The sequence below is a fragment of the Staurois parvus genome, unplaced genomic scaffold (genome assembly GCF_062004578.1).
Source record: "Staurois parvus isolate SC_StPar_1 unplaced genomic scaffold, SC_StPar_1.0 ptg003364l, whole genome shotgun sequence".
Classification (NCBI taxonomy): domain Eukaryota; kingdom Metazoa; phylum Chordata; class Amphibia; order Anura; family Ranidae; genus Staurois; species Staurois parvus.
In genome coordinates this window covers 32613-58951 of record NW_028321160.1, presented here as the reverse complement: position 1 = coordinate 58951, position 26339 = coordinate 32613, and the positions used below count along the sequence as shown (strand labels likewise).

Here is a 26339-nt window from a genome sequence, read left to right as displayed (position 1 = left end):
GGATGGATGGATGGATGGAGACATGGATGGAGGGATGAAGATATGGATGAATGGAGACATTAATGGATAGATGGATGGATGGATGGAGACATGGATGGATGGATGGATGAAGACATGGATGGATGGAGGGATGGATGTATCTAGGAGAACAGAGAAGACTCGGGACATCTGAAAGCAGCTTTGGGTGAGTAGGAAGGCATTTAGATTGTTGTTCTAATGTCCTCAGTCAGGTAGATGGAGAAGGGAAGGGTGGTGGGCCTTATATTTACCTGGAGATGAGCTCTGGCTATAACTTAACCGCAACCCAAAAACTCACCCAACCGTAAGATGAAACCTGACCCAACCGTAACCCAAAACCTCCCCCAACTGCAACCCAAAACCTCACCCAACTGCAACCCAAAGCCTCACCCAACCGTAACCCAAAGCCTCACCCAACCGTAAGATGAAACCTAACTCAACCGTAACCCAAAACCTCACCCAACCGTAAGATGACACCTCACCCAACCGTAACCCAAAACATCACCCAACCGTAAGATGAAACCTAACCCAATCGTAACCCAAAACCTCACCCAACCGTAACCCAAAACCTCACCCAACCGTAAGATGAAACCTGACCCAACCGTAAGATGAAACCTAACCCAATCGTAACCCAAAACCTCACCCAACCGTAAGATGAAACCTAACCCAATCGTAACCCAAAACCTCCCCCAACTGCAACCCAAAACCTCCCCCAACTGCAACCCAAAACCTCCCCCAACTGCAACCCAAAACCTGACCCAACCGTAACCCAAAACCTCACCCAACCGTAACCCAAAACCTCACCCAACCGTAAGATGAAACCTTAGTCAGTCCTGAGCCTACAAGCAGAGTTCACGCAACCTCCATGTTGTGCAATAAGGATGAGGACACCACACTGGTATATAAAGAGTTGTAGGACACACATATCACTCACCTGGACAATGGTCACGTGTATGATTGGTGGATTTTTTGCTGATGTAGTTCTTTGCCAAACAACTGATATTCCAGGAATCGTGGGGTGACACGGGAGGCACAGTGACACGGACTGTCCGCTCTGATCTGAGAACACCATCTACCTGCAATTTTCCATTCACAGTCAGGTTGATGGAGGGTTCAGTCCCGTTCTCCACGCTGCAGGAGATATTAACGCTGCCGTTTGGGAGACACGTCACATTCAGGACCGGATCCGATACCGGAACTGAGGGACACAGATGGAGAAGTCAAAGTCTTTGTCAGGAACTGATTTTAGGTTTCTCGCATCACATAATGTATACGGCACACTAAGAGACAGATGAAATGGTTCCACCAATCTGGAAGTCTGGTGTATCCACGGAGACCGGACTTCCAGTTCTGTCCATTTAGTAAACTGGACAAAGATTACATCTGCTCTGTAGAGGGTAAGAGCCGCCCCCCCCCCCCCAGCGATGGTCACATCTACACCATCATGGCACAGACCACCCAGAAGGCCATGCACTGTGTCTATACTGTATATCCTGAGATTGGCTGCCCACTGGATGGATGGTGGAGGGAATCACAATGGTCACTAGGCATCGAACATGGCACCACCCCAACCATTTATTTTCATTTCTATGAAGAACTTTCAGCTCCACATTTCTGGAATTATGGAACCAATCCGACATTTCCACAATCTGAGATAAAACTATTACCATGAGGACCCATTCACTCTACTATGTGTAGGGCTGCACTGGGAAGCCCAACCTGACCCAACCCGACTCAACCTGACCCGACCCAACACGACCCGACCCAACCAAATCCAACCTGACCCAACCAAACCTAACCTAACCCGACCCAACCAAACCTAACCTAACCCAAACCAACCAAATCCAACCCAACCAAACCCAACCTGACACAACCAAATCCAACCTGACACAACCCAACCAAATCGTACCCGACCCAGCCCAACTTGACCCAACCCAGCCCAACCCGACCCAACCAAACCCAACCCGACCCAACCCAACCGAATCCAACCCAACCAAATCCGACCCAACCCAACCAAATCCTACCCGACCCAGCCCAACCTGACCCTACCAAACCCAACCCGACCCAGCCCAACCCAACCAAACCCAACCCAACCGGTCCCAACCAAACTCACCCCAACCCGACCCAAACAAACCCACCCCAACCAAACCCGACCTGACCCAACTCGACCCAACCAAATCCGACCCAACCCAACCAAATCCTACCCAACCCAGGCAAACCTGACCCAACCAAACCCAACCTGTCCCAACCAAACTCACCCCAACCCAACCCAAACAAACCCACCCCAACCCGACCCGACCTGACCCAACCCAACCAAATCCGACCCAACCCAACCAAATTCTACCTGACCCAGCCCAACCCGACCCAACCAAACCCAGCCCGACCCAGCCCAACCCGACCCAACCTAACCCAACCCAACCTGTCCCAACCAAACTCACCCCAACCTGACCTGACCCAACCCGACCCAACCAGACCCGACCCAACTCAACCCGACCCAACCAAACCCAACCAGACCCAATCCAACTCAACCCGACCAAACCAAACCCGACCCAAGCCAACTCGACCCAACAAAATCCACTCCAACCCGACCAAACCCAACTCAACCCGACCCAATTACCTAACTGGTAATTACGCGGTCGTGCAACGCTGCACCCAAATGACATCTGTATCCTTTTTTTTCTACACAAATAGTTTTGTTTTGGTGGAGTTTGATCGCCGTTGGGGTTTTTTTTTCTTATTATATCAAAGAAAAAAAGACTAAAAAATGTAAAAATTATATATAAAACATCCAAAAAAAATATTTTCAAAAAAATCCAATTTCTTTATCAGTTTAGGCCAAAATGTATTCTGCTTCGTGTCTCGGGACTGTGATAGTGCCATCAGCCAACCCATACGTTGTCTGAATCTGGTACCCAAGTTGATCGATCTTTCACTTGGATACATCCAGCCAACCCATATGTTGTTTGAATCTGGTACCCAAGTTGATCGATCTTTCACTTGGATACATCCAGCCAACCCATATGTTGTTTGAATCTGGTACCCAAGTTGATCGATCTTTCACTTGGGTACATCAACCAACCCATACGTTGTTTGAATCTGGTACCCAAGTTGATCGATCTTTCACTTGGGTACATCAACCAACCCATACATTGTTTGAATCTGGTACCCAAGTTGATCGATCTTTCACTTGGGTACATCAACCAACCCATACATTGTTTGAATCTGGTACCCAAGGTGATCGATCTTTCACTTGGGTACATCAGCCAACCCATGGCATGTGCTGTAGCAAATGACAGCACAGCCGGGGCGGCAGGTACGCGCGCCCTCTACCTGGATTAGCCAGATCACATACAGGTTTATACTTTGCCGCAGCGCGGTTGCTCTGCCATGGTGTGGTTGCTCCTCCATGGTGCGGTTGCTCCTCCATGGCGCGGTTGCTCCGCCGCAGTTTATTTGTGGTCCACAGCTGGATATACAAACTCCGGAGAGGTCTCCGTCTCTCACTCCCCTGGACAGGAGATGTTGGTGGATCTACTTAGATTGTTCATCTGATTGCTGGCATCACAGCGGAGGGTTCCGGAGACTGGAGGAAGAAGAGTCACCCAGCTGGCTGAGGAGACAGATCTTCCATCCAAACTCCAGGAATAATGCGGATCTGAGCCGTTCACCGAACATTCACCCACCGCGCTGCCATTCAGGAGACAGGAGGCATTCACAGAGATGCCAGAGAGGGGGGCTGGGGGAACAGAATTCCAGGATATGATTGGTCAGAGTAATACCATAGAGACTGAGACTTCTCACAATGGTCCTATGGGAATATGCTACCCTCGCCTTCTGAAAGGACTGGCTACCTGGTTGTCATGCCGATCCTCTGACTACAAGAGCCACCGACCTGAAATGAGCACATCGCTTGTTCTGGATCAGAGACTCAACATCTACAGATACGGAAACCAGAGACAGCCAGGAAACGGGCATTTTGAGGAGCACCATTGGAAGCTCCTGTAGTCACTTGCTGGAGGAGGCTGGGAATCCACCATCGGTCTCTCCAATATGGGCGCCGATACCTTCCCCGACCTGGAGGAGTACGAGGCCCAAGTTATAAATTGGGCTCATTGAATGCCTTAGGTTAGTTATCAGATGTAGAGAATGGGGGTGAAGCTGGTTTTGGGGGTTCCTCAGATCACAGGAAATCATTTCTGCAGGAAGTTTGGGGTTCAGATGATCCCCTTCACTGGTCATTGAAGACACAAGATTCCAGGATGACTTAGATCCCTTCATCAGACTTCCCACAATTCTGGAGACTACAGATACGGAAACCAGAGACAGCCAGGAAAGGGGCACCATTGGAAGCTCCTGTATCTCCAACCCTCACCCATAATTGTATGTTTTACAGAGCGATGAAAATCAGAAGACTCCTCCTCCACCATACATGGAGGAACATCTCCAGATCCAAGATGAGGCCACTTCCTCCTCCCAGATGTATGATGGTGTCCCTGTAGATGACCAGTATGGACATTCAGTGAGCTCTGGTCTCTGCCATTGGTTGGAATATCACAGACAGGTCCCATATTCTGCCTTCAGTCACTTGGAGGAGGCTGGGAATCCACCATCGGTCTCTCCAATATGGGCGCTGATACCTTCCCCGACCTGGAGGACTACGGGGCCCAAGTTATAAATTGGGCTCATTGAATGCCTTAGGTTGGTCATCAGATGTAGAGAATGGGGGGGGAGCTGGTTTTGGGGGTTCCTCAGATCACAGGAAATTATTTCTGCAGGAAGATTGGGATTCAGGTGATCCCCTTCATTGGTCATTGAAGACACAAGATTCCAGGATGGCTGAGATCCCTTCATCAGACTTCACAAACGGGTATGGAAAAGGCCATGTGTGGGGGGGTGGGGGGTGCCATCCTGGGGGACCAAGGCCAAAAAAACGAAATTTGACAAAAAATATTGTTGAGTGGGAAAGGGATCCTGGATTAAAGAGCGACATTAAAATAGACGATTCCTTGAAATCCCGTATTTGGGGGATTCTGAAGACCTGAATGTGAGGTTGTCCACGTGTACCGTGTGTGGCCAAATGACAGTTCCCTGCTGCCATCTGTTTGTAAACAAAGCACCTGCGGGATCCCCGGGTGACGTCATTGACCGCATATAGACCATGTTTAGTCCATGGTATCAGCAGATTCCCCGGCACCGCTGTTCACATTGCAGCATCTCTGGTGAGCTGTCATTTGGAAGAGAGCAGCGGTGGGACACATTTTGGCCACGCCCTTCATGGTGGGGGCGGGCCATCGACCTTCATTCGTTGTGTTTGGGGCGGATCTTCGTCCTCATCGCTGGACGATCGGTTGGAAGTTGGAATTACATCACAGGAATTTAGAAATGTTTTGTTCTCTTTTCAATAAATGCGATATTTGTTTATTTACCGTTTCAGGGTTTTTTTTGGTGTAAACCCCAAACTCCTTCATGTGAGGGTGTGGAGATCTGGGGTCCTCTGTATTTTAAGGGGGGTTTCAGATCCCAACATGTTTTACCCCCTCAGACCCCGACATCTAGCATGGCAGTGCAGTCCAGCTGCTACTCCTGTCATCAATGACAGTTCCCTGGTGCGAACAGCATGGGGGAACCTGGATGATGTCATCAACAAAGAGGGTCTCGGAAATGATGTCACCTGGGATCCCCGCCAGCTTGTTTACAAATAGAATGAGGCCAGCGAGGATCTGTCATTTAGTGACGATAGTGACACTGCCATTATATGGGAGACTTCCAGGTGAGGATTGTTTACAAACAGAATGAGGCCGGCGGGGATCTGTCATTTAGTGACGATAGTGACACTGCCATTATATGGCAGACTTCCAGGTGAAGATTGTTTACAAACAGAATGAGGCCGGCGGGGATCTGTCATTTAGTGACATTAGTGACACTGCCATTATATGGCAGACTTCCAGGTGAGGATTGTTTACAAACAGAATGAGGCCAGCGGGGATCTGTCATTTAATGATGATAGTGACACTGCCATTATATGGCAGACTTCCAGGTGAGGATTGTTTACAAACAGAATGAGGCCGGCGGGGATCTGTCATTTAGTGACGATAGTGACACCCCATTATATGGCAGACTTCCAGGTGAGGATTGTTTACAAACAGAATGAGGCCAGCGGGGATCTGTCATTTAATGATGATAGTGACACTGCCATTATATGGGAGACTTCCAGGTGAGGATTGTTTACAAACAGAATGAGGCCGGCGGGGATCTGTCATTTAGTGACGATAGTGACACTGCCATTATATGGGAGACTTCCAGGTGAGGATTGTTTACAAACAGAATGAGGCCGGCGGGGATCTGTCATTTAGTGACGATAGTGACACTGCCATTATATGGGAGACTTCCAGGTGAGGTTTATGTACAAACAGAATGAGGCCGGCGGGGATCTGTCATTTAGTGACGATAGTGACACCCCATTTTATGGCAGACTTCCAGGTGAGGATTGTTTACAAACAGAATGAGGCCGGCGGGGATCTGTCATTTAGTGACGATAGTGACACTGCCATTATATGGCAGACTTCCAGGTGAAGATTGTTTACAAACAGAATGAGGCCGGCGGGGATCTGTCATTTAGTGACATTAGTGACACTGCCATTATATGGCAGACTTCCAGGTGAGGATTGTTTACAAACAGAATGAGGCCAGCGGGGATCTGTCATTTAATGATGATAGTGACACTGCCATTATATGGCAGACTTCCAGGTGAGGATTGTTTACAAACAGAATGAGGCCGGCGGGGATCTGTCATTTAGTGACAATAGTGACACTGCCATTATATGGCAGACTTCCAGGTGAAGATTGTTTACAAACAGAATGAGGCCGGCGGGGATCTGTCATTTAGTGACATTAGTGACACCGCCATTATATGGCAGACTTCCAGGTGAGGATTGTTTACAAACAGAATGAGGCCGGCGGGGATCTGTCATTTAATGATGATAGTGACACTGCCATTATATGGCAGACTTCCAGGTGAGGATTGTTTACAAACAGAATGAGGCCGGCGGGGATCTGTCATTTAGTGACGATAGTGACACCGCCATTATATGGCAGACTTCCAGGTGAGGATTGTTTACAAACAGAATGAGGCCGGCGGGGATCTGTCATTTAGTGACGATAGTGACACCGCCGTTATATGGCAGACTTCCAGGTGAGGATTGTTTACAAACAGAATGAGGCCGGCGGGGATCTGTCATTTAGTGACGATAGTGACACCGCCATTATATGGCAGACTTCCAGGTGAGGATTGTTTACAAATAGAATGAAGCCGGCGGGGATCTGTCATTTAATGATGATAGTGACACTGCCGGTATATGGCAGATTTTTTTGGTGGGCGAACTGGACAAACCAGGTCACCTTGGTCTCCTCTTCTCTCCAACAGCAGCTAGATGGGGTTTGGGACTCATTTTTGACCTGAACCCAGGGTTGGCCCCTAAGGTCACAACATAAATGATGTCAGAATTCTGAGAGAGGGGGCGGTGCCTGCTGAGCACATTTCATGTTACAACAACCTAAAAATGGGGTCATAAAGGTGGAGTTATCTTTGCTCTGTGCCCATCCCCCAATCACTCCTCACCTGGACAGGTGGCCCCGGCTTTGCTCTCCTCCTCCTTGCTGACCATGTTCTTCACAGTACAGGTGACGTTCCAGGGTCCCGGTGGCTCTACAACGGCTGTAATTGTATTGGCGGAAGCAGAATAATTCTCCTTGGATCCTCCAATCACAGATAGATTGATATTCGGCTTAGTCCCCGCCTTCACCTTGCAGGAGATCTCAGCGCTGCCATTCCGGAGACACGAGATACTGGGGACCGGAACCGATACTGGAACTGAGAGAGACAATCATTTCCATTGATAAGGTCCAATCTATACACAGCATGCCCCTCCCCCATCCTCACCTATAGACAGGTGAGCACGTCTCCACCAACAACTAAATCACCCCACTAACATCACATCGATTTTCTTCACTCATGTGACCCCCATACACAGCATTATACAATCTCGTCTGGGCGATCGGCTCTAAGAACATTGTATATTGTACATGGCTACTGCCGTGTGAGAGATATTCTGTACATTGTATAGGGAGGAACTGAACACCCCTGGGTTGGGTTGGAGGAGGAACATGGCCAAAGTTTGGGTGCCAAATTCATAAACCCCACTGAAGTCAACTGGCCAAGGATCCCTTACATCTACCAATCCCTCAGGAGTGTCTAGTACGGTAATGGTGGACCCCCATTGGGTGCTGTGCCCTTTGGGTCTGGTATGGAATTTCAGGGGGAACCCAATACAGAAATCAAGAAAAAAGTGTGGGGTCCCCCAAATATCTATATCAAGCCTTTAATCCGAGCATGCAGCCTAGCTGGACAGAAAAGTGGGTGAGCGTGCACCCCCATTCTTCATGAACCATACCAGGTCACCTGCACTCATTATTAGGGCATACCTTGAAGGGGCAACCCCCTAGCATAGCGCCCAACCCCCATGTCCATGAAGACCGGGACCTCATTCCCACAACCCTGGCTTTGGGGGTCTATTGGTGGGAGGCTTCTTGGAATCTGGATGCCCCATTTAACAATAAGGGGACCCCCAAATACTGGCCTCCCCCTATGTGACGGAGTTTGGGGTACATAGTACACTCATTTACAAAAAAACCCCCAAAGTTTTGTTCAGTGTCCCCCAATGTACATCCACCATTAATCACGTCGTCCAATGAAGGAGATCCATGTCAATCATGATGCCTGGAAGGTCTGATGTCACCTGGGAGACCACACCCTTTGTATGACATTTGTCATGTGACTGGAGTGAAGCCTTGGGGTAAGACATGTCTCATCACACAGCGCCTGCAGGCATCAGGTGTATTTATTGGCACTTTTTTTGTGTGTCCCCCCCCCCCTTTTTCTTTAATTTGCACTGCTGCTTTGCTTATGTAGTACCCTCCTAGGAAGCTAGGGGGAGCTAGTCCATTATACCTTTGAGTAGCAGCCTGGGTGATAGTCAGAGGGGTCAAATTTGGGTCAGGACTGAGAGCTCTCTGATTCCTCTCCCTGATCTAGAGACTTGGAGAAGTCTCTAGAACTCAGTGGGTGGGGGCAGGGGTGTGTTTACCACAAGTCAAACAAGGAATTTGCCTAGGGCGGCAGTTTTCAGGGGGGGGAGCACTTCCCCTTGGAAGAAGGGACACACATGGCATGGGGACCTGGTGGGTTTCCGAGAGAGGCTGTGGGTCTCATGACGGTGTATGCACAGCCCGACTCTCGTTCCCGGGGATGTCTGGAGCTGGGAAGGTGTCTTTCTCTCTCTCGCCATGGTGGACGGTGGCTGGTGTATGGAGGGCAGTGGTAGTGGAAGGCTCTCTCGGGTGGGGGGCAGGGGTGTTGTTGGTCAATGTCAGGCTCTCTCTGCGGGGGGGGGGGCAACAATTTTTGTGTTGCCTCAGGCAGCATAAAACCTAAATGCACCACTGGGTGGGGGTGAGGAGTAGCTGGTCTGTATGCCTAAAGGATCTCAACCAATCCCCAAGCAGGAGGCCTGGCAAGGGGTTGGGACAGATTTTAGGCCTATCTGAGCCTGCTCAGTAGAGGGGAGAGTTCGGGTGGAAGATGTGAGAGCAGGAGAGCAGTGCGGAGCCTGGGAGGGGGGCCAGTGGGAAGGGGCCTGCCTCCAGGAAGGATCATGACAGGAGGAAAGCTGGACCTCACCGGCCCCCTGAGAGAGGACCATCTGTGGAGCTAAGGAAGCAGCCAGACCAGCAGAAGGCCTGAAAGCAGCTACCAACCTGCAGCTTAGAGAAGAGGGGCAGTAAGTACTTCTACACCCCCTGGACCGGAGCAGGGGAGAGGGCATTTGGGTGGGAAACCTGACTAGCCCCCAGATGGACCCTAGATCCCCCCTGTCCATGGATTTCTACACCAGGAGAGGCTGGAGAGCTCTCCAAAAGGAGAGAACCCTTCTGAGAATGTGTAGGAAGCTGTCTTCAGGTAAACAGTTCCTCGGCATCCCATGTATCTCTCATCCCCATCCAAGTTTACATCCCCTAATAAAAAAAAGACTGTTTACTGTCTGGAAAGAAGTGATTGTTGCCTGGCTGTGCAGGACTATAGGGGGACCTCAAACCTCAGCAACGTCTATACTTACATTGCCAGGAATTCCCAGCCATGACAGTGAATGGGGCTGGTGGCACCAGTGGTGGGTATGGATTTGGTGGTGGCTGCACCCGCCGGTGTCCTTGACAACCACTGAGAGCGGGAAGCTGTCATGTACAATAGTGGAAGCCATGCTGCCATCATACATGACGTTCAGGTAAATGTTCAGGAGTTCCTCCAAAGACTCCAGCAGCCAAGATTCGGTCCAATTTTTGTGTTCAGATGGAACCGTAAAGCGGAATTACACGGAACGTTCGACCTTCAGCTCATTTCAGTGCCAACAGGACGAATTCCACGCTCCTGTCATCAGTCAATGGTGGTTCCCCGCACTCCGGGGGTGGCAGGATTCCCTCACAAGTGCTTTGCGTCATCTCAGCTGAACCGGGAACTGTCACTTTTGAGTGACAGCGCACAGCGGTGGGCGGATCCAAAAGCCACTATTGGACAGTGTAGAAGATATGGATCCACCCACTGCTGTGTGCTGTCAATCAAACATGGAGCAGACCTGATTGCTCATAGGTGATCTGTGCATCTCCAACATCTCATAGGTGGATGTCGGTGACACGTGGGGGGGAAGGGTGACTGGATGGGAGTACCGACACCTGGACCAAGGAAATCAATGATTGCGGCATTCACCGGGCAAAGCTGTGAGCAGAGAGCCGGCCACTGGTGATACACCGCGGAGAATGTGCGGCATTTGGAGACCATCGGGTGCGGGCAGATGAAACCAGAAGAAAATGGCGGGGACTTTTCCAAGATGGCGCTGCCCTCAACAAACGCCTCGTTTAACTTTGGGATCGATTTTATATTCGAACAATGAAGTATTATCAGCGGTGACATTCATTGGCCATGGTTGATGGAATTTATTCAAAGTTCAGCTCCACGATTGGCTCATCTCCTAGGAACCATCTCTAAGTGGAGGATACGGAACGGGAGGAGATCCCTCTAAAGGAGACCTCCGCCCAGTGCTTCTTGGTGGATTCCTCTGGGATGAAGAGTCTCCGGAGATGTAAATGCCCCGTACTGAGAACCCCTCAACATCTGTACGGTGGGGGAGGGGTGAAGGAGGAGATCTTCACACGCCGTCTGTGTTTGCAGCTGGGGATCCACCATTATCACCCATCCATCGGCAGAATTCCCACCATCCAGATCGGCTGCATGGAGTCCTCATAGAGGGGGGCTGATTCATGGGAGATGGATGGAGGAAAATGAGCACAAAGGGGAGGGGCTGCCAACAGCAACTAATCAGAATTCTCTGTTTTCTTAAGAGGTGAAACCTGATTGGTTGCTGTTGGCGGAAGCTCCACCCTCCAATGTGGATGAATCAGCTCCATCCCAGTAAACTGAATTCCAACTTACAGTGGAGAAGTGGCTTCATAAAAGGTCAGAGGTCAGCCTGAGGGTCAGAGCCCCAACTGGGGTCACTGAAGTCCCCTCCAAGGTCTCCAGACTGCTGCATTGTCAGTGTGTGTAGCGCCCTCCTAGGTCGATAGGGGGAGCTAGCTAGTTTGTATTTACTTAGAGAGGCTATGTCGCAGCCTGGGCAATAGTCAGCAGGATCAACTTTAGGTCCGGGATGAGAGGCTCTGCAGATCAACACTCTTATACCTCCACCGATCTATGTTGGAGAAGTCTCTAGAACACAGTGGGTGGGGGTGAGGAGGAGCTGGTCTGCACTCTTGGGTAATCCTGACCAATCCTAAGGCAGGAGGCTTGGCATGGGGTCAAGGCAGCCTTTAAGTCTGACTGAGCCTGCTCAGTAGGGGAGAGTTCCCGTGAAAGATGTGAGAGAGGCTGAGATGAAGGAGCCTAGAAGGGGGCCCAGTGGGAAGGAGCCTACCTACAGGCTAGGATCTTTGAAGGAGGATCACTCAGCCTCACCGCCCCCAGAGATGAAGACCACCTTTGGAGCCAGAGAAGGAGCCAGCTCAGCACAAGGCCCACCAGCTCACAGGAAAGGACTGAGAGAGTAATCCTGCACCCCCTGGGCCAGACAAGGGGAAGGAGCATTTGGGGGGGACACCTGACTAGCTCCATACCCGGGACTGTTAACCTGTAGAGTAGCAGCCTCTGGATCCCCTCTGCCCAGAGATTCCTCCCCACAGCAGAAGAGGACTTATCTGGGGTGGAACACCAGGAGAGGCTGGAGGGCTCTACTAGAAGAGAATGTCCTATTCTTGGACCTGTCCATAGTTCCCAGGAAGTTCCCTTGGGCATACCTTACCCCAACTAAAAAAAACAGGACTGTTTACTGTCTCTGGAATGCAAATCTGAGAGAAAATGCGTGTTGCCTGGCTGTGCAGGACTATAGGGGGACCCAAACCCTCAGCAACTTCTAAGGGGGCAGTGCTACATGTGTGTCGGGGGTCTGTCACACGGCCACCAATGGTCAGATCTAACACATGGGGACCCCGAGCAGAAGGCCCAGCACAGTTCAGATCACAGCACCTTCAGGAGGGTTGAGCGCTGCAGATCTGAATCCCCAGAGAATGGCGAGGATGGGGGCAGTGAGCAGAGGACATTGTACATCACGCCTGTCTTTGCAAATGTGTGCAAACTAAACCGTTGTTGTTACTGTGAACTGTTAGACAGGAAAATTCCGGGTTTTGCCGGCTGGTTGGTAGGTTGATCCGGGAATTTTCCTTCATTCTTGTTTCACACGCATCGCCCTTCCACGTGCTCCTGGCTGTGAAGGCCAGTTATAGGTTGGGGTGGTCGCCATTTGTTTGTAGAGTTGGTGACGGGGCGCACCGGATACCTTGGTTGACATTGTGCTATTTCTGGGTGTCCAGTGCACCCCTGTACCTTTAGGGAGGGGTGGGCTCCCTCCAGGGAGGGGTGGGCTCCCTCCAGGCATACCTGCCCTCAATCCATCCATTATTATATATGTGCTTCTACTATGGAGGCTCTCAAGATGTATAGAGTTAGGGCTGCAGTACACGGGGGTGCCGTGATGTGGCCTCTGCAGCTTACACATACACTCTACTGCCCAAAGTATTGGGACACCCCTACCATATCATGTGATTCAGGTGTTCCAATCCCCTCCATATCATGTGATTCAGGTGTTCCAATCCCCTCCATATCATGTGATTCAGGTGTTCCAATCCCCTCCATATCATGTGATTCAGGTGTTCCAATCTTCTCCATATCATGTGATTCAGGTGTTCTAATCCCCTCCTAATCAGGTGTTCCCATCCCCTCCATATCATGTGATTCAGGTGTTCCAATCCTTTCCATATCATGTGATTCAGGTGTTCCAATCCTCTCCATATCATGTGATTCAGGTGCTCCAATCCCCTCCATATCATGTGATTCAGGTGTTCCAATCCCCTCTATATCATGTGATTAAGGTGTTCCAATCCTTTCCATATCATGTGATTCAGGTGTTCCAATCCTTTCCATATCATGTGATTCAGGTGTTCCAATCCTCTCCATATCGTGTGATTCAGATGTTCCCATCCCCTCCATATCATGTGATTCAGATGTTCCCATCCCCTCCATATCATGTGATTCAGGTGTTCTAATCCCCTCCAGATCATGTAATTCAGGTGTTCCAATCCCCTCCCAATCATGTGATTCAGGTGTTCCAATCCCCTCCATATCATGTGATTCAGGTGTTCTAATCCCCTCCAGATCATGTAATTCAGGTGTTCCAATCCCCTCCAGATCATGTGATTCAGGTGTTCCAATCCCTTCCAGATCATGTGATTCAGGTGTTCCAATCAACTCCCAATCATGTGATTCAGGTGTTTCAATCCCCTCCCAATAATGTGATTCAGGTGTTCCAATCCCCTCCATATCATGTGATTCAGGCGTTCCAATCCCCTCCATATCATGTGATTCAGGTGTTCCAATCCCCTCCATATCATGTGATTCAGGTGTTCCAATCCCCTCCCAATCATGTGATTCAGGTGTTCCAATCCCCTCCATATCATGTGATTCAGGTGTTCTAATCCCCTCCAGATCATGTGATTCAGGTGTTCCAATCCCCTCCAGATCATGTGATTCAGGTGTCCCCTCCAATCATGTGATTCAGGTGTTCTAATCCCCTCCCAATCATGCGATTCAGGTGTTCCAATCCCCTCCATATCATGCGATTCAGGTGTTCCAATCCCCTCCATATCATGCAATTCAGGTGTTCCAATCCCCTCCATATCATGTGATTCAGGTGTTCCAATCAACTCCCAATAATGTGATTCAGGTGTTTCAATCCCCTCCATATCATGTGATTCAGGTGTTCCAATCCCCTCCATATCATGTGATTCAGGTGTTCCAATCCCCTCCCAATCATGTGATTCAGGTGTTCCAATCCCCTCCATATCATGTGATTCAGGTGTTCCAATCCCCTCCCAATCATGTGATTCAGGTGTTCCAATCCCCTCCATATCATGTGATTCAGGTGTTTCAATCCCCTCCATATCATGTGATTCAGGTGTTCCAATCCCCTCCATATCATGTGATTCAGGTGTTCCAATCCCCTCCCAATCATGTGATTCAGGTGTTCCAATCCCCTCCATATCATGTGATTCAGGTGTTCCAATCCCCTCCATGGACACAGGTGTATACAATGAAGCCCCTAGGCATGCAGACAGCTTCTACAAACATTGGTGAAAGAATGGGTCGCTCTCAGGAGCTCAGTGACTCCAAGCGTGGTCCCGTGATAGGTGGCCACCTGGGCAATAAGTCCATCCGTGACATTTCCTGGCTACTAAATATTCCACGCTCAACTGTTAGTGGGATTATAACAAAGTGGAAGCAACTGGGAACAACAGCCACTCAGCCACCAAGTGGTAGGCCACGTCACATGACAGGGCGGGGTCAGTGCATGCTGAAGCGCACAGTGCGCAGAAGTCACCAACTGTCTGCAGAGTCAATAGCTAAAGACCTCCAAACTTGGTGTGGCCTTCAGATGAACCCAACAACAGTGCGTAGAGAGCTTCATTGAATGGGTTTCCATGGCCGAGCAGCTGCATCCAAGCCTTCCATCAACAAGTGCAATGCAAAGCGTTGGATGCCGTGGTGTAAAGCACGCCGCCACTGGACTCTAAAGCAGTGGAGACAGGAAGGGGCCATCCCAAAATACCAGGACAGTACAAACACCCCCAAATCCCAGAACAGTACAAACACTCCCAAATCCCAGGATAGTACAAACACCCCCAAATACCAGGGCAGTACAAACACTCCCAAATACCAGGACAGTACAAAGACCCCCAAATACCAGAACAGTACAAAGACCCCCAAATCCCAGGACATAACAAACACCCCCAAATGACCCCTTTTCGGAAAGTAGACACCCTAAGCTATCTACTAAGAGGAATATTGAGTCCATGGAAGATTTATTTTTTACACAAGTTTTTGGAAAATGACAAAAACATTTTTTTTTTATACAAAGTTGCTATGTAAATTATATATTTCTCACACAAGCCATGGATATATGTGGAATTACACCCCAAAATACATTCTGCTACTTCTACTGAGTATGGGGGTACCACATATGTGAGACTTTTTGGGAGCCTAGCCACATACAGGAGCCTGAAATCCAATGACCACTTTGAAAGCCTGAAGATGCGTAACTTCCTCATTTCATTTCCTCACTACCTATCACAGTTTCAGAGGCCCTGAATTGCCAGAATAGCACCAACCCCCCCCCCCCCCCCCCAATGACCCATTTTTGGAAAGTAGACACCCCAAGGAATTTAAAAAGAGGCATGGTGAGTATTTTGCAGATCTCATTTTTTCTCACAAGATTCTCACAAGAAAAGAAAAAATATGTTTCTGTTTTTTTTCTTCATTTTCCAAAAACTTGTGGCAACAAACGAGATCTGCAAAATACTCACCATGCCTCTTTATAAATTCCTTGGGGTGTCTACTTTCCAAAAATGGGTCATTGGGGGGGGGGGGGGGTTGGTGCTATTCTGGCAATTCAGGGCCTCCGCAACTGTGATAGGTAGTGAGGAAGTGTAATGAGGAAATAAAACCCTTTAAAAGCCTGAAGGTGCTTATTGGATTTTGGGGTCCTGTACTTGGCTAGACTGCCAAACCGTCTCACACATGTGGTACCCCCATACTCGGGAGAAGTAGCAGAATGTATTTTGGGGAGTAATTCCACATATATCAATGGCATGTGTGAGCAATAAATCATTTAAGTGACAATTTTGTGTAAAAAAAAAGGTTTTTTTTTTGTCATTTTCCAAAAACTTGTGGTAAAAAAATAAATTCTTCTATTGACCCAACATGTCTCTCAGTAAATAGTTTGGGGTGTCTACTTTCCAAAAAGGGGTCATTTTGGGGGGTGGGGGCATTTTATGCCCAGCATTAGATGTTTATGCCACACATCATTCACTCTTCTAACCATCTGAAGATCAAGCCTTTTCTGACACTTTTTGTTCACATGAAAACAAATCTCTATTTTTTGATAGGAAATTACAATAAAACAGTAACTGATTGAAACAACTTTTTTATTAAAATATCTCTGCCAGAAAAAGTGTGTGGTATGCTCACCATTAGAATATATTGCCCTGCATCCACCCACTTCTAATGGTGGGCACTCATGAAATGTGCCAATAAATATTATACAATATATATACCGAAGCATAGGGGCCACCCACCCACTGGCCACCCCAGGCCCCCATGCTGTGGCATATATGCTCTTTTTTAACTGCGGATGAAAAATCTCATCCAGCAGCGCTGCACACACTGACATGTATTCTGAGAGCAAGACCCTGCTGCTGTCAGAATATACAGGTCAGTACTGCGGCTGAATGACATTCCTGCAAAGCAAACAGCAATGGTTAACAATAAAACAGTAACTGATTAAAACAACGTTTTTATTAAAATATCTCTGCCAAAAGAAGTGTGTGGTATGCCCACCATTAGAATATACCGCCCCGCATCCACCCACTTAATGGTGGGCACGCATGAAATGTGCCAACAAATATTATAAAATATATATGCCGAAGCATAGGGGTCGTCCAACCACTGGCCACCCCAGGCCCCCATGCTGCGGCATAAATGCTCTTTTTTAACTGCTGATGAAAAAATCTCATCCAGCAGAGCTGCACACACTGACATACATTCTGAGAGCAAGACCCCCCTGCTGCTGTCAGAATAAACAGGTCGGTGCTGCAGCTGAATGACATTCCTGCAAAGAAAACAGTTAACAACATGGTTAACAATAAAGCAGTAAAAGTGTAACAGTCAAACAGTAACAACAATGACAACAACAAAAAAAACTATTTTTGGTTTTTAAAATTTTACATTTTGGGGGGGATTTGTACTTTATATATTCTTAATATTTTTAAACTTTAAATTTTTAAACCAGACTGTAGGGTCTCTCAGAATGCAATAGTTTCCTGACCCCCTAACATCTTTGGGGCCCCCGTGTATATCTGTGCCCTGGACTGTGCTGTACCCTATACTACTCCACTAGTGTATGGTGGTGACGGAAGCAGTCCTTGAGGCAGGGACCAGGTTGGCCAGGACAGGAGGGACAAAAAAAAGTGGGTGTCATGCCTAATTCCATGTCTGCTACAGACACCACCTCTTTTTTGGGCTGACCTTTGGGTTGGGCTACCAGGAATGGCATCGGGAAAATGCCTCTCATGCCGCCGGCTCACTGCATCTGGGTTGGCGCCACGGCACCTTCTGTGTACAAAAGGGTCGCGATGATCTCTTCCTGGAATTTTTGGAAGGATCCACTTTGTCCAGTTGCTTTGTAAAGCACAAAAGCGTTCTATGGAGCCAATTGACAGAAATAAACACATTTTTGTAGCAGCGTCTGGCTTTTCGGGATACCAAGTCCGGCTTCATCATCTGGTGGTTGAAGTCCACCCCTGCCATGTGAAGGTCCTAGTCGTGGACACAGAGGGGCTTCTCAACAACACCAGCTGCCGTGGTTATTTGGATGGCCGTGTCTGCGTGACTGGAGACAGGAGAACATCCCGCTTGTCCTTCCACTTCACTGCCAGCAATTCTTCATTCCTCAAGCAGGCTTTCTCCCCCTTTCTAAGACGGGTATTTACAGGCCGTTGGGGGAAACCCCAGCGATTAGTTCACACGGTGCCACAAGATTGTACAAATGTCTAAATAGTGGCACGCTTGTATAGAGATTGTCCACGTATAAGTGGTACCCCATATGGAAAAAGGGTGACACCAAGTCCCACACTATCTTGTCACTGCTCCCCATGTAGTCTGGGCATCCGGGGGGCTCCACTTGACTATCTTTTCCCTCATAAATCCGAAACTTCTAAGTATAGCCTGTTGTCCTCTCACAGGTCTTCTACATCTTGACCCCATATCTGGCACGCTTGCTGGGGAGAAATATTCTGAATGCAAGGTGGCCAGAAAAATTAATGAGGGACTCATCGAGGCAGATGTTTTGCTGGGGAGTATAGACATCTGCAGACTTCTGGTTAAGGTGATTTTTGTGGAGCCGGTCAAATTCAGGGTCACTCCGAGGACGGCAGAGTGTGCTGTCACTGAAATTCAGGGTCACTCCGAGGACGGCAGAGTGTGCTGTCACTGAAATTCAGGGTCACCCCGAGGACGGCAGAGTGTGCTGTCACTGAAATTCAAGGTCACCCCGAGGACGGCAGAGTGTGCTGTCACTGAAATTCAAGGTCACCCCGAGGACGGCAGAGTCTGCTGTCACTGAAATTCAGGGTTACCCCGAGGACGGCAGAGTGTGTTGTCACTGAAATTCAGGGTCACCCCGAGGACGGCAGAGTGTACTGTCACTGAAATTCAGGGTCACCCCGAGGACGGCAGAGTGTGTTGTCACTGAAATTCAGGGTCACCCCGAGGACGGCAGAGTGTGTTGTCATAGAACTGCATAAAACACATTATACTCTCATATCTATGCCTGGTCATGGCAGCAGAGAACACGGCATATGATGAATCGGGTCTGCGGACCAATACAACCGCAATTCATTCTCTCAGTAATGCCCATGTTGAGGGTTAGGCCCAGAAAAACGTTAAATACGGGAAACGTAATGGGTTTCCATGTGAATGGTCGGCAAGGTTTGAATTTGGGTTGGTGGTGATAATTTGTTGTGCATATAAATTGCTTCGATCCACAATCAGCGCATACAGAACTTCCATGAAAAACAATCAAGGGGAGGAGTTGCATTTGCTGTTTCCTCCTGAATTCTGGGTTGGGCAGTGAAGGGGGGCAGTATGGGGGCTGCAGAATTTGTGGGCTGCCAATCGGGATTTGCAAGCACATCCAGAAGGATACTAGGAGCTCCATGAGCCTCTGTGGAATTCTTGGTGGCTGCGGGACAATATTTGTGATGCCACCCCACCAGCTTGTACTGCACTTATGGGACTCACCACGTCACCAAGTCATACTGCAGTGCTGGTATGTGAAAGACCAGGATGTACTAGGCCGTTGGTGCTCGCCAGTTCACCAAAAGGTAGCGTGGCACTAGTACTGGCACACTGCTGCCTATGAGAATCATCATGCGTTTGTACCACCTCAGCAAACTTGGAACGGGGTCGGGTACACCTGATCTAAGCAGGGACCTCTTCTCCATCGTCTGAGCGATCTGTCAGGGTGCCGCTGCTGTCTACAGGTTTGTATTCTGAGCCGGATTCTGTCAGGGAGGCTTCCCCTTCGCTCTCACCTGACATGCTCAGAATCCTGTAGGCCTCTTCACTAGAGTACCTTTGGCTGGACATTTTGGCCACTAAATTTACAGGTACCTAGTGCGACTCACAGGAAAAAGAGCACCTGGCTGTCAGAGACTGCATGAACCGCTACAAACAAATGTACCTGCTAGTGCTAGCAGAGATCAGGCCTGATTCTGAAATCACTGCGGTTTGCTATGCAATGTATCAAGCGACCGTGACCTACTGACACTTGCTGGGGGAGAAGGGGGGGGGTAAGCATAGGGGCTAAATGCAGGTGCTGGCAGGTGCTGGGGCTGACCCCGCTAATGCTGCATTTTTGGGGACACTATACTAATGTGAACGCTGGTATAGTGCTGATCTGATGACAGATATTGATCCGTTCAGACACTATACTAGCAATGGAGGATTATGGTGTATGAGCGTGTTCCTGGCAATCAAGGGGTGAAATGTGAGGAGTGGTGTAGTGGTGGGCAATCTGACGCTATCTGGGAGGGGCGCTAACTGACGCTATGGTGAAGTTGCTGGCGACACTAATACAGCAATCACAAAAAATCTGTACACTGTACTAATGCAGGGCAGTGAAGGGGTTAACTGGGGGGGCGATCAGGGGGGTTCTATGTGACCTAGGTGTGTTCTGTGTCTGTGTGCTGCCTTTACTCACGTTTTGTGTTGATTCTTCTCTCTCTGGGATGGAATGTGTGCAGAGAGAGAAGATTTCATCACTTCAACACAGGATAGGACAGGGACCGATCATCCGACGTGGGGCGGACATCACTGGTCTAAATTGGATGATTGATCTTTCGGGGATCAAATCAGGGGACCCGTGGGACCCCCCAGCCCGCGAAAACCCTACGGCAGCGTGAAATATATATATATATATGTGTGTGTGTGTGTGTGTGATTTTGCACAAAGGGGCCACCCTGCAGCAGTAAATGTACTGTGGGCGGTCCCTAAGTGGTTGAAAGTCATGTGCGTGGAAAGGCCGGCGGCCAATAGAGTGTATGTTTGCGTGTGTTACATGAACTGTTAGGCAGGGAAATTCGGCTGGTTGCAGGTTGGCTGGTACATGAGCCCAGATCTTCTACTATATCATGTATGGATGGAAAGACACGGAGTGTGGAGGACATTGTACATACGTGTCTCCCGGATCTTCTACTATATCATGTATGGATATAAAGACACGGAGCGTGGAGGACATTGTACATACGTGTCTCCCGGATCTTCTACTCTATCATGTATGGATATAAGGACACGGAGCGTGGAGGACACTGTACATACGTGTCTCCCGGATCTTCTACTATATCATGTATGGAAATAAGGACACGGAGCGTGGAGGACATTGTACATACGTGTCTCCCGGATCTTCTACTATATCATGTATGGATATAAAGACACGGAGCGTGGAGGACATTGTACATACGTGTCTCCCGGATCTTCTACTATATCATGTATGGATATAAAGACACGGAGCGTGGAGGACATTGTACATACGTGTCTCCCGGATCTTCTACTATATCATGTATGGATATAAGGACACGGAGCGTGGAGGACATTGTACATACGTGTCTCCCGGATCTTCTACTATATCATGTATGGATATAAGGACACGGATCGTGGAGGACATTGTACATACGTGTCTCCCGGATCTTCTACTATATCATGTATGGATATAAAGACACGGAGCGTGGAGGACATTGTACATACGTGTCTCCCGGATCTTCTACTATATCATGTATGGATATAAGGGCACGGAGCGTGGAGGACATTGTACATACGTGTCTCCCGGATCTTCTACTATATCATGTATGGATATAAAGACACGGAGCGTGGAGGACATTGTACATACGTGTCTCCCGGATCTTCTACTATATCATGTATGGATATAAAGACACGGAGCGTGGAGGACATTGTACATACGTGTCTCCCGGATCTTCTACTATATCATGTATGGATATAAAGACACGGAGCGTGGAGGACATTGTACATACGTGTCTCCCGGATCTTCTACTATATCATGTATGGATATAAGGACACGGAGCGTGGAGGACATTGTACATACGTGTCTCCCGGATCTTCTACTATATCATGTATGGATATAAGGGCACGGAGCGTGGAGGACATTGTACATACGTGTCTCCCGGATCTTCTACTATATCATGTATGGATATAAGGACACGGAGCGTGGAGGACATTGTACATACGTGTCTCCCGGATCTTCTACTATATCATATATGGATATAAGGACACGGAGCGTGGAGGACATTGTACATACGTGTCTCCCGGATCTTCTACTATATCATGTATGGATATAAGGGCACGGAGCGTGGAGGACATTGTACATACGTGTCTCACGGATCTTCTACTATATCATGTATGGATATAAAGACACGGAGCGTGGAGGACATTGTACATACGTGTCTCCCGGATCTTCTACTATATCATGTATGGATATAAAGACACGGAGCGTGGAGGACATCGTACATACGTGTCTCCCAGATCTTCTACTATATCATGTATGGATATAAGGACACGGAGCGTGGAGGACATTGTACATACGTGTCACCCGGATCTTCTACTCTATCATGTATGGATATAAGGACACGGATCGTGGAGGACATTGTACATACGTGTCTCCCAGATCTTCTACTATATCATGTATGGATATAAAGACACGGAGCGTGGAGGACATTGTACATACGTGTCTCCCAGATCTTCTACTATATCATGTATGGATATAAGGACACGGAGCGTGGAGGACATTGTACATACGTGTCTCCCGGATCTTCTACTATATCATGTATGGATATAAGGACACGGAGCGTGGAGGACATTGTACATACGTGTCTCCCGGATCTTCTACTATATCATGTATGGATATAAGGACACGGAGCGTGGAGGACATTGTACATACGTGTCTCCCAGATCTTCTACTATATCATGTATGGATATAAGGACACGGAGCGTGGAGGACATTGTACATACGTGTCTCCCGGATCTTCTACTATATCATGTATGGATATAAGGACACGGAGCGTGGAGGACATTGTACATACGTGTCTCCCGGATCTTCTACTATATCATGTATGGATATAAGGACACGGAGCGCGGAGGACATTGTACATACGTGTCTCCCGGATCTTCTACTATATCATGTATGGATATAAGGACACGGAGCGTGGAGGACATTGTACATACGTGTCTCCCGGATCTTCTACTATATCATGTATGGATATAAGGACACGGAGCGTGGAGGACATTGTACATACGTGTCTCCCGGATCTTCTACTATATCATGTATGGATACAAGGACACGGAGCGTGGAGGACATTGTACATACGTGTCTCCCAGATCTTCTACTATATCATGTATGGATATAAAGACACGGAGCGTGGAGGACATTGTACATACGTGTCTCCCAGATCTTCTACTATATCATGTATGGATATAAAGACACGGAGCGTGGAGGACATTGTACATACGTGTCTCCCAGATCTTCTACTATATCATGTATGGATATAAGGACACGGAGCGTGGAGGACATTGTACATACGTGTCTCCCAGATCTTCTACTATATCATGTATGGATATAAGGACACGGAGCGTGGAGGACATTGTACATACGTGTCACCCGGATCTTCTACTCTATCATGTATGGATATAAGGACACGGATCGTGGAGGACATTGTACATACGTGTCTCCCAGATCTTCTACTATATCATGTATGGATATAAAGACACGGAACGTGGAGGACATTGTACATACGTGTCTCCCAGATCTTCTACTGTATCATGTATGGATATAAGGACACGGAGCGTGGAGGACATTGTACATACGTGTCTCCCAGATCTTCTACTGTATCATGTATGGATATAAAGACACGGAGCGTGGAGGACATTGTACATACGTGTCTCCCGGATCCTATACTATATCATGTATGGATATAAGGACACGGAGCGTGGAGGACATTGTACATACGTGTCTCCCGGATCTTCTACTATATCATGTATGGATATAAGGACACGGAGCGTGGAGGACATTGTACATACGTGTCTCCCGGATCTTCTACTATATCATGTATGGATATAAGGACACGGAGCGTGGAGGACATTGTACATACGTGTCTCCCGGATCTTCTACTATATCATGTATGGATATAAGGACACGGAGCGTGGAGGACATTGTACATACGTGTCTCCCAGATCTTCTACTATATCATGTATGGATATAAGGACACGGAGCGTGGAGGACATTGTACATACGTGTCTCCCGGATCTTCTACTATATCATGTATGGATATAAGGACACGGAGCGTGGAGGACATTGTACATACGTGTCTCCCGGATCTTCTACTATATCATGTATGGATATAAGGACACGGAGCGTGGAGGACATTGTACATACGTGTCTCCCAGATCTTCTACTATATCATGTATGGATATAAAGACACGGAGCGTGGAGGACATTGTACATACGTGTCTCCCGGATCTTCTACTATATCATGTATGGATATAAGGACACGGAGCGTGGAGGACATTGTACATACGTGTCTCCCGGATCTTCTACTATATCATGTATGGATATAAGGACACGGAGCGTGGAGGACATTGTACATACGTGTCTCCCGGATCTTCTACTATATCATGTATGGATATAAGGACACGGAGCGCGGAGGACATTGTACATACGTGTCTCCCGGATCTTCTACTATATCATGTATGGATATAAGGACACGGAGCGCGGAGGACATTGTACATACGTGTCTCCCGGATCTTCTACTATATCATGTATGGATATAAGGACACGGAGCGTGGAGGACATTGTACATACGTGTCTCCCGGATCTTCTACTATATCATGTATGGATACAAGGACACGGAGCGTGGAGGACATTGTACATACGTGTCTCCCAGATCTTCTACTATATCATGTATGGATATAAAGACACGGAGCGTGGAGGACATTGTACATACGTGTCTCCCAGATCTTCTACTATATCATGTATGGATATAAAGACACGGAGCGTGGAGGACATTGTACATACGTGTCTCCCAGATCTTCTACTATATCATGTATGGATATAAGGACACGGAGCGTGGAGGACATTGTACATACGTGTCACCCGGATCTTCTACTCTATCATGTATGGATATAAGGACACGGATCGTGGAGGACATTGTACATACGTGTCTCCCAGATCTTCTACTATATCATGTATGGATATAAAGACACGGAACGTGGAGGACATTGTACATACGTGTCTCCCAGATCTTCTACTGTATCATGTATGGATATAAGGACACGGAGCGTGGAGGACATTGTACATACGTGTCTCCCAGATCTTCTACTGTATCATGTATGGATATAAAGACACGGAGCGTGGAGGACATTGTACATACGTGTCTCCCGGATCCTATACTATATCATGTATGGATATAAGGACACGGAGCGTGGAGGACATTGTACATACGTGTCTCCCGGATCTTCTACTATATCATGTATGGATATAAGGACACGGAGCGTGGAGGACATTGTACATACGTGTCTCCCGGATCTTCTACTATATCATGTATGGATATAAGGACACGGAGCGTGGAGGACATTGTACATACGTGTCTCCCGGATCTTCTACTATATCATGTATGGATATAAGGACACGGAGCGTGGAGGACATTGTACATACGTGTCTCCCAGATCTTCTACTATATCATGTATGGATATAAGGACACGGAGCGTGGAGGACATTGTACATACGTGTCTCCCGGATCTTCTACTATATCATGTATGGATATAAGGACACGGAGCGTGGAGGACATTGTACATACGTGTCTCCCGGATCTTCTACTATATCATGTATGGATATAAGGACACGGAGCGTGGAGGACATTGTACATACGTGTCTCCCAGATCTTCTACTATATCATGTATGGATATAAAGACACGGAGCGTGGAGGACATTGTACATACGTGTCTCCCGGATCTTCTACTATATCATGTATGGATATAAGGACACGGAGCGTGGAGGACATTGTACATACGTGTCTCCCGGATCTTCTACTATATCATGTATGGATATAAGGACACGGAGCGTGGAGGACATTGTACATACGTGTCTCCCAGATCTTCTACTATATCATGTATGGATATAAGGACACGGAGCGTGGAGGACATTGTACATACGTGTCTCCCGGATCTTCTACTATATCATGTATGGATATAAGGACACGGAGCGTGGAGGACATTGTACATACGTGTCTCCCGGATCTTCTACTATATCATGTATGGATATAAGGACACGGAGCGTGGAGGACATTGTACATACGTGTCTCCCAGATCTTCTACTATATCATGTATGGATATAAAGACACGGAGCGTGGAGGACATTGTACATACGTGTCTCCCGGATCTTCTACTATATCATGTATGGATATAAGGACACGGAGCGTGGAGGACATTGTACATACGTGTCTCCCGGATCTTCTACTATATCATGTATGGATATAAGGACACGGAG

The 26339-nt window shown here is 48.1% G+C and overlaps 1 protein-coding gene across 1 annotated transcript in view; it reads right to left on the bottom strand.

The window, feature by feature from the left end:
- LOC149428278 (cell adhesion molecule CEACAM1-like) overlaps positions 1–26339 on the bottom strand; it is a 104854-nt gene that overhangs the window by 48767 nt on the left and 29748 nt on the right. The window contains exons 3-5 of the mRNA XM_089667551.1: positions 7637–7888; positions 3532–3754; positions 953–1221 (exon numbers count right to left, since the gene is read on the bottom strand). Of these exons, the coding sequence (XP_089523677.1) occupies positions 953–1221; positions 3532–3754; positions 7637–7888 (744 nt within the window). The remainder of the gene's footprint in view (positions 1–952; positions 1222–3531; positions 3755–7636; positions 7889–26339) is intronic.